Raw genomic sequence first — 9,637 nt, 5'->3', positions numbered from 1 at the left:
CAGCATGTCTTCTTTAGAGAAATGTCTGTTTAGATCGTCTGCCCATTTTTTGATTGGGTTGTTTTCTTACATAGAGCTGCATTAGCTGTTTGTATATTTTGGAGATTAATTCCTTGTCAGTTGCTTCTTTTGCATATATTTTCTCCCATTCTATGGGTTGTCTTTTTGTTTTGTTTATGGTTTCCTTTGCTGTGTATAAGCTTTTAAGTTTAATTAGGTCCTATTTGTTTATTTTTGTTTTTATTTTCATTACTCTAGGAGGTGGATCCAAAAAGATATTGCTGTGACTTATGTCAAAGAGTGTTCTGCCTATGTTTTCCTCTAAGAGTTTGATGGTGTCTGGCCTTACATTTAGGTCTTTGATCCATTTTGAGTTTATTTCTGTGTATGGTATTAGAGAATGTTCTAATTTCATTCCTTTACATGTAGCTGTCCAGTTTTCCCAGCACCACTTGTTGAAGAGACTGTCTTTTCTCCATTGTATATTCTTGCCTCCTTTGTCATAGATTAATTAAGCAAAAGTGTGTGGGTTTATTTCTGGGCTTTCTATCCTGTTCCATTGATCTATTTTTCTGTTTTTGTGCCAGTACCATACTATCTTGATTACTGTAGCTTTTTAGTATAGTCTGAAGTCAGGGAGCCTGATTCCTCCAGCTCCGTATTTCTTTCTCAAGATTGCTTTGGCTATTCAGGGTCTTTTGTGTTTACATACAAATTTTAGAATGTTTTGTTCTAGTTGAGAAATGCCATTGGTAATTTGATAGGGATTGTATTGAATCTGTGGATTAACTTGGGTAGCATAGTCATTTTGACAATATTGATTCTTTCAGTCCAAGAACATGGTATATCTTTCCATCTGTTTATCATCTTCGATTTCTTTCATCAGTGTCTTATACTTTTCAGAGCACAGGTCTTTTGCCTCCTTAGGTAGGTTTATTCCTAGGTATTTTATTCTTTTTGATGTGACAGTAAATGGGGTTGTTTCCTTAATTTCTTTCTGATTTTTCATTGTTAGTATACAGAAATGCAACAGATTTCTGTGTGTTACATTTGTATCCTGCAACTTTATCCAATTCATTGATGAGCTCTAGTAGTCTTCTGATAGCATCTTTAGAATTTTCTATGTATAATATGTCATCTACAAACAGTGACAGTTTTACTTCTTTTCCAATTTGGATTCATTTTCTTTTTCTTCTCTGATTGTCATGGTTAGGACTTCCAATCTATGTTGAATAAAAGGGGAGACAGTGCACAGCCTTGTCTTGTTCCCGATCTTGGAATGCTTTCTGCTTTTCACCATTGAGAATGATGTTAGCTGTGAGTTTGTCATATGTGGCCTCTTATGTTGAGGTATGTTCCGTCTATACCCACTTTCTGGAGAGTTTTTATCATAAATGGGAGTTGAATTTTGTCATAAGCTTTTTCTGCATTGATTGAGAGGATCATATGGATTTTATTCTTCAGTTTGTTAATGTAGTGTATCACACTGATTGATTTGTGGATATTGAAGAATCCTTGCATTCCTGGGATAAATCTCACTTGATCATGGTGTATGATCCTTTTAATGTATTGTTGGATTCAATTTGCTGGCATCTTGTTGAGGATTTTTGCATCTATGTTCATCAGTGATATTGGCCTGTAATTTTCTTTTTTTGTGGTATCTTTGTCTGGTTTTGGTATCAGGGTGATGGTGGCCTCATAGAATGAGCTTGGAAGTGTTCCTTACTCTGCCATTTTTTGGAAGTTTCAGAAAGTTGTTAACTCTTCTCTAAATGTTTGACAGAATTCACCTGTGAAGCCATCTGGTCCTGGACTTTTGTTTGTTGGCAGTTTTTAAATCACAGTTTCAATTTCAGTGCTTGTGATTGGTCTGTTCATATTTTCTATTTCTTCCCGGTTCGGTCTTGGAAGGTTGTACCTTTCTAAGAATTTGTCCATTTCTTCTCGGTTGTCCATTTTACTGGCATGTAGTTGCTTATGATCCTTTGTATTTCTGTGATGTCCACTGTAACTTCTCCTTTTTCATTTCTAATTTTATTGATTTGAGCCCTCTCCCTTTTTTTCTTGATGAGTGTGGCTGAAGGTTTATCAATTCTGTTTACCTTTTCAAAGAACCAGCTTTTAGTTTCATTGACCTTTTCTATTGTTTTCTTCCTATTTCTTCTCTGATCTTTATGATTTCTTTCCTTCTACTCACTTTGAACTTTGTTCTTCTTTCTCTAGATGCTTTAGGTGTAAGATTAGGTTGTTTATTTAAAGGACTGTTATCTTACTTGTACAAAGAACTCTCAAAACTCAACAATAAAAAAATGAACAACCCAATTTAAAATATGTTCAAAAGACCTTGAGAGACACCTAACACACTTTAAAATTAGATTGTCTCTTTATTGTTGAGTTGTAAAAGTTCTTTATATATTCTGTACACTAGACCTTGCTAGGCAAATGATTTGTAAATTTTGGGTTGGCCAAAACGTTTGGGTTTTCTGGTAACATCTCATGGAGAAACCCAAATGAACTTTTTGGCCAACCCAGTATTTTCTTCCATTCTGTGGGTTGTCCTTTTACTTTCTTAATAATGTCCTTTAACACACACAAGGACACTTTTTCTGGACTTAATTTTGATGAAGTCCAATTTATATATATTTTCTTTGGTTACTTGTGTTTTCAGTGTCCTATTAAGAAACCATCGCCTCATCCAAAGTCATGAAGATTTACGCACATTTTCTTCTAGGAATTGTATAGTTTTAGCTCTTACATTTAGGTCTTTCATCCATTTTGAGTTAACTTTTGTGAATGGTTAAGGTCCAAGTTCACTCTTTTGAATGTAGATATCCAGTTGTCCCAGTACCATTTGTTGAAAAGACTATCGTTTCCCCCATTGAATGGTTTTGGCACAATTGTTAAAAATCAATTGATATAGATCGTTTATTTCTGGATTTTCAATTCTATTCCATTGATCTATGTGTCTACTACTTTTAGTACTGCATTAATTGTTTACTGCCCCCATGAAACTGAGTTTCTCGAAGGCAGGGGCAACATCTTTATTCTTCTTAGTATTTTTAACCCAGCTGTTAGTAAAGTCTTAAAACATGCTCACTAAACAAAGTTAATCATTTAGTTTTGAGGAAAGGAACGGGAATGAAGTTCATAAGAAACTTGGGCTCCTTTACTCATGGAATACTTTATCATTTGATGTGGAAATGAAATTCTGGCATACCTTCTCCATTACTTCCAATGACAATTGTTCTAACATGTACTGAACACCTTTCTCATACAGAAATATGGGCACCGCAAAGTTTGTAATTGGGTAAAAGATGATAGGTCATGAACTCAACAGTAATTAAAAGCTGTAAGTATTGTCAGATAACACAAAGAAAATGCTACTGGAGTTGCAGCAGAAATCACCTTCAACCAGGATATGTTATCATTCATCAGGTCTTCTTGAAGGGTAGTTAATACTTTTGAATTTACTGCCAAAAGAATTTTGAAAATAGAGGACAGGAGTTTGAGAAGACAGCCATTTGAATTTTACTACTAATACAGAGTTTTAATTATCTCTGAAGGGAAAGACCAGTTATTCTCCTAAAATAAAGACATGGGACCTACTGAATTGTTTTGGTTTGACATATTATAATATACCTCAAAAGTACAGCACAACCAGAAAAATTTTTAAAATACAAGTTGAATGATTAACACGGGATTAAAGTCATATGGCACAGAAGAAGTCTTAGGTACCTGAGGCCATAGCTCTGAATTATAATTTTAGGCTTTCCCTCCACTTTTTAAAAAGATTTTATTCATTTATTTTTGGCTGCATTGGGTCTTTGCTGCTGCACATGGGCTTTCTCTAGTTGCAGCAAGCAGGGGCTACTCTTCCTTGCAGTGTGCAGGCTTCTCATTGCAGTGGCTTCTCTTGCTGCTGAGCACGGGCTCTAGGTGCACAGGCGACAGTAGTTGTAGCACGCAGGCTCAGTAGCTGTGGCTCACGGGCTTAGCCACTCCCCAGCATGTGGGATCTTCCTGGACCAGAGCTTGAACCCGTGTCCCCTGCATTGGCAGGCGGATTCTTTACCACTGCACCACCAGGGAAGCCCTTTCCCTCCACTTTTGAAGCCAACCCAATTACTGTCATGGTGATTTTGAAGAAAGAATGGTCTCAAAGCTTACATGTAAGATTTAAAAACCAATCTGCTAGTAGAAAATGCAGTATATAAACTTACATTCAATGACCTTTTCTTTGTTTAAAGATCTGATTATCAGAAATAGATGAACAGGAGGTGAAACTGTGGATATGGGTAACATGGTCTTTGGAGTCAGACCTGGTTGACAATTCCTCCATAAAGTAACTATACGACCTGAATCCGAGTTCTGTGTGTGTCTGTAAAATGGAGGTACCTCCTTCCTCAGAGTGGTTATTAAGGATTTTACAAGATGATGTGTGTGTGTGTGTGTGTGTGTGTGTGTGTGTGTGTGTGTGTGTATATATCCACAAAGTAGGTACTCAGTAAAGGAGAATATGGGTATTAAGATAAACCAGAGTCCTATGACAGACACCAAGTGATTCTCTAGGGTTTTGAGCCAAACAGACCTAAATTAGAATGCGATCTCTGCCACTGCCATGTATGGTCTTACTGTGGTTCCAAGTAAAAAGGGTTACTACATCTCTTCTGCTACTCCAAGGCTATATAAAAGCCTGAGTAGCGAACATGAGCCAGTTTATAAGTCAGTCACAAACAGGGCACATACCTGACTTCATATACATCTACTTAGTATATACAAAGAGATTTGTGGTCAAGTGGACCTGGAATCTGGTCACTATCTAGCCATGTTATTTGGGGAAAATTACATAATCTCTTTTTGGCTTCTCATCCTTCAAATGACTTTTGCCAAAGTCAGCATATTTCAAAGACTAAGCAGCAAAACTTTATTTTTGTTAAAGGCTGATTTTCTTAGATATTTGCAATGAAAACAGCTGCAGGTCTCAAGGGTACAGTTCCACATTTCCATAATGGAAAGAAATAGATTAAAACTATTTTAAAACCTTTCATAACAGATACTTTAATACTTTTATTGTAGAGAAAAGATACCAAAATGTAATATTCCCAAAAGCACAACTCTGTAAAAGCTAGTTTTATTCTTATAGGACTCAAAACTTTAATGGCATTTCCATAATACAGTCAAAGTAGAACAAGCCCTCAAGAAAAAAGCAAAAATGCCAAGATCTTCTCCAACCACAATTATTTTTAATCTATGAAACAGAATTTCCTTACAAATTAAGTAGTTTTTATAGTAGTGACATTTATTGTTGATGTGATCTGTTTAATATGACTGTAGTCAGAAGGGAAGTCGGGTCCATTGTTCTTCCAGAAATTGAAAAAAGTATCATCATTAAGATAAGGAAGAGAAAGATTTGTATCCATCTTCTGGGGACATGTAAGGTGAGAGTGAAGTCTCACAGTTGGAGAATTTGTGGATATTGCTGGAGGAATTGGAGATGCTCTCTAGTAAGCGGGTAATCCCTCTTCCCCGAACACTGCTGTTTTGGCCAGATATTTTCACCCCAGATGGGGAGTCACCTAGGATATTAAAAATACAAGAAAAGAAATATAGCAGTTTTATAGTCTTAGAGATCCCTCAATGGACTCATCCTACTGCAGGCCTTTTCACTAAGCCATGATTAAATGGATGGTCAATAGGGGAGATAGTTCTTAGAGTAAAGGCAAAAAGGCTGAACAAGAATATTCTTTTTAAGTCCTGGAAACCTTAATTGAAGTTCTTCAGGGACCACTTGAAATTTCATGTCACTAGCTCTTTTAAACTTTCCCATTTCCCCAAAAGACACCCTTATATCAAAACCATAAAACTACAGCTGCTACAAAAGTAACAGGTTTTATTTTAAATGCCCTGAACAAAATTCTGAAGAATTAAATTTTATCAAAGTGATACAAAAATCTACATATCCAGATTAAGTGCTTATGCCAAGTAAAACTCCCAATTCAACAAGATTCTTATACCCTAAAGCCAACTTAGATCATCTGTTTTCAGGATCATAAAAAGACCCTAAACTCTTTGAAGTGCCTTCTTATTAAATATAAGATGCTTACCAGTGGGTGTGTTTGATCTCTGTTCCTGATTAGAAGAGCTGAAATGAGAGAATCCTGGACTCTGAACCCTTAGCTTCTATAAGTAACAACAACAACAAAAAACAGGGGCAAACATGTTTATTTATTATTGGATCATCTACTTCAAATTACTCTTTAAATACAAACTAACACCCACTTTTCCAATGTCTGATCAACTTTTGAAGAGTACTGCTGTGAAGGGGAGCAGAGGGCAATCTTTGAGGGGGAAATTACAGGGTCAAGAAAGGGTTTTCTTTTTTTTAAATATGAGATTATAGCAGGTTTCCTGATAAGAATGACTCAGAACAGAGAGAAACCCTGATGAAATTATTAGAGCATGTCCTTAGGTAGGTAAGAGAATGAGAATAGAGAAAAGGATTGGTCTTAGATAGAAACACAGACAATTCATGCATTAGAGTATACGGTAGATGCAATGGTAGGAATATATGGAAAACCTCGATTGCTTCTATTTTCTCAGAGAAGGAGGGGATACGAGCATCAGCTAGAACAAGGATGAAAGAAGAGGTGATGGAAGTTTGAAGTGAGAGAAGATGAGAAATAACTGTCTAGGAGAGTGGGAGATTAATCAAACTAGAGAAATGGACAACTGCCAGGCAAGGTTAAGGGCTCACTTGAGGTTGGTGGTGATGAATATTTAATAACACCAGTCAGTATGGTAGTTTCTTTTCAGCCTCGGTTAGCTTCAAATGTATAACAGAGTAGGTGAAGAGTTGATTTAGTCAGGGTTAGTGTTTGTCAACCAACTATGATGAAGAATGAAGGGCCAGTGGAGTTCATAGTGCAAGTGAGTGAAAATAATGGAGCAAGAAATCTAAGCTGGGAAGGAAGGAGGTGAAGGGCAAGGTGGGGAGAGGAGACACAAGGCTGAAGCACCTGTCTATGTGTGAATGGTACCCCTGGAGTTGTGCCATGCAGTGATCCTGCAAAGGAGGGCAGAACAGTGGAGGCATACAATGAATTGAAGGTCCCAGGAGAGATCAAAGAACTGTTGGCACTGATGTACCAGAGAAAGACAGTGGTAGTCAGAGAGTAGGATGCTTGAAATTGAGATTATGGGGAGATGCCACTGGGGCCTAGAATATGATCACGGGAGTGGATACTTGATGTATGGCAGGGGACAGGATCACTGGAGAAGGGCAAATCAAGGAACTGAAATGTCAGGCAGCTGGGATCATCTCTAGGGAAACTGAAATCAAGAATTCTGCCAGGAATATTGTTTGATCTCCTGGCTCAGTGTTGCTCTAAGAATGAGGATGACCAACTCAGGGGCCTATTGACTCCAAGAAGGGGTTATCAGGTACTACAGCCTGAATGGCATGTGATTCAAAGCCTAGGGATTTTAGGGAGAAGGCAGAAAGAAGTCTAGAGGCCACAAAGTTAAATAAGGACAACTACTTCAAATCTAAGCCTGTGATAGCGACACTTTTTTTTCTCTCTCTCTCACCTAACAGGGAAGCAGTATCTTTAGAGGACAGCCAAGTTTTAGTTACAACCAAGGAGGAAAACAGACCTTCCCAAGAGGAGGTTGAAGACATGAGATTTTGCTGATAACTGAGATTCAGAAGACCCACAAAGTTTTTCAGGAGTTGGGGAAGGCTGAAAAACAGAATCAGCCTAACAAGATGAGTGTGGGAGATGAGCAAGGATCTAGGTATCCTGAGCTTCCATAGTGACTGATGTGAACAATGAAAAGAGGGGTAATGAGACTAAATCTGGTAGTCTCAACACAGATGGTGATGATGGGGCTAAGGCAGTGTTTCTCATCCTGGGTACTATTGACATTTTAGGCTAAATAATAACTGGTATCTATCTACCCGCTGTATGCCAGTAGCACCCCCTCCCCAGCTGTGACAACCAAAAATGTATCCAAGTGTTGCCAAATGTCCCCTGAAGGACACAAAATAGGTCCTAGTGGAGAACCACTAGGTTAAGGGTTAACAGTAGACAGGAGAGAGAAGAGTCTTGCCCAGAGATTATATGGAGAGCTCTCTTTTTTATTTTTAAAATTATCATGGAGTAAGACAGACTTCTTTGGTGTGTACATTTCTAAGAGTTTTAACAAATGAAGAGATTCATGAAACCACCATTGCAATCAGGATACAGAGCCATTCTATCACCTCAAAAATTTCCTATCCCTTTACAGTCATACCCCCTGGGAACCACTGATATGTTCTTCATCATTATCATTTGTATTTAACAATGTCATATAAATGGAATCATACATTACATAACCTTTTGAGACTGCTGCTTTTCCTAAGCGTAAGTAATGCCTTTGAGATTGATCCTAATAGTTGTTTTATCAATAGTTCATTCCATTTTGGGGTTCCCTTTTCACTATTTTATTAACTATTTAAAAATAGAACATAATAGATAATAAATGTTACTAAGTCAGAGATCTTAGTACTTTCATATACTGCTGCATTTAATCCTATGACGACTACTAGCCCATACTATTATTATTGTTCTACAGATAAGGAATCAGCACAGAAAGTTCAAATAACTTGCAGAGAGTCACACAGCCTATGTGTAGCAGAGCCTGAAGTGAAATTTAGGAATTCTAACTTGAGAGCCCATACTCTTAATTGCTATGCTCTTGGTAGTGTAGAGAGGCCTACTAGTAAGTAAATACCAAGGAGGGAAGAGGGGTGGTAGGGAAATTAGATAGCCTCTAATCAAACCCTGAATCAGGTCTTATATTTAAAATATCTACTTCAAAAATGTATATCACATAATTTTTGGAATAAATGTTTGGATGTGTTTTGTATAAACACTAATGCTAATTTTAATTTTCTTTGTTAAGTACAGTAGGAAAACATACAAGAAAAAGGATTTTTTGTAAGATCCAACTGGATTAAAAACTGACATTCCATAAAGGATCAAAAAAAATTTTTAACAGAAGAGAGAACCAAACAAAGCCCTGATCTTGAGAGACTAGCAGCCCTGAAAAGTCAGCTCCTTACCTGGTAACGCCCTGCATCCAATACAACCATTTTGGGTGTCACACTGTTGCTGGCCTTATAATCTTGAAGTGGTACATGAGCCTCTGTGAGCTGGATTCCAAAGAGAGTGGCCAGAGAATTACTGATGCAGTATCTTTAAAAAGGAATTTAAAATGTTTATTATCAGAATCTTATCTAATTCATTCTAAAAGCATTCACATTTAAAAAATTTCTGACAAACCATGTGAGATATTGTTGTAAATTGGGAAAAAATAAATTTAGAGATTTGGAGAAAAAATGGACATAGGTAGCAGTACATATCATAAAACTGGTCATTACTGGTAAGCAATACTTTGATTACCAAATAAAATTTCAGATTCATTATAAGTGAATGGGAATGAGGGTGAAGAGCACCAGAATTCTCAAATATTTAAGGCAGGGAGAGGCAACACCAGCAATACGGCGAAAACTTAGAAACACTTATTCATCCTCAGAACCAACTAGCATCAGCTGTGTAAACGGATTACCAGAGCTTCCACAGAGCTAGACTGCAGG

At 37.2% G+C, this 9,637-nt stretch overlaps 1 protein-coding gene across 4 annotated transcripts in view; it reads right to left on the bottom strand.

Moving 5' to 3' along the window:
* Window positions 1-5,038: 5,038 nt before the first annotated feature.
* The window catches only part of MAEL (maelstrom spermatogenic transposon silencer), a 73,313-nt gene continuing 68,714 nt past the window's right edge, over window positions 5,039-9,637 (bottom strand). For 3 of the 4 annotated variants that reach the window (XM_007458092.1, XM_007458089.1, XM_007458091.1), the window contains 3 exons: window positions 9,104-9,236; window positions 6,105-6,180; window positions 5,039-5,576 (listed from right to left, as the gene is read on the bottom strand). In XM_007458092.1, coding sequence (XP_007458154.1) covers window positions 5,389-5,576; window positions 6,105-6,180; window positions 9,104-9,236 — 397 coding nt within the window. In that variant the 3' untranslated portion in view covers window positions 5,039-5,388. The remainder of the gene's footprint in view (window positions 5,577-6,104; window positions 6,181-9,103; window positions 9,237-9,637) is intronic. The other variant, XM_007458090.1, reaches the window with a different exon arrangement.

This window comes from Lipotes vexillifer, unplaced genomic scaffold (genome assembly GCF_000442215.2).
Source record: "Lipotes vexillifer unplaced genomic scaffold, Lipotes_vexillifer_v1.1 scaffold189, whole genome shotgun sequence".
In the NCBI taxonomy this organism is placed as follows: Eukaryota; Metazoa; Chordata; class Mammalia; order Artiodactyla; family Lipotidae; genus Lipotes; species Lipotes vexillifer.
This window is presented reverse-complemented; position numbering and strand designations above follow the sequence as displayed.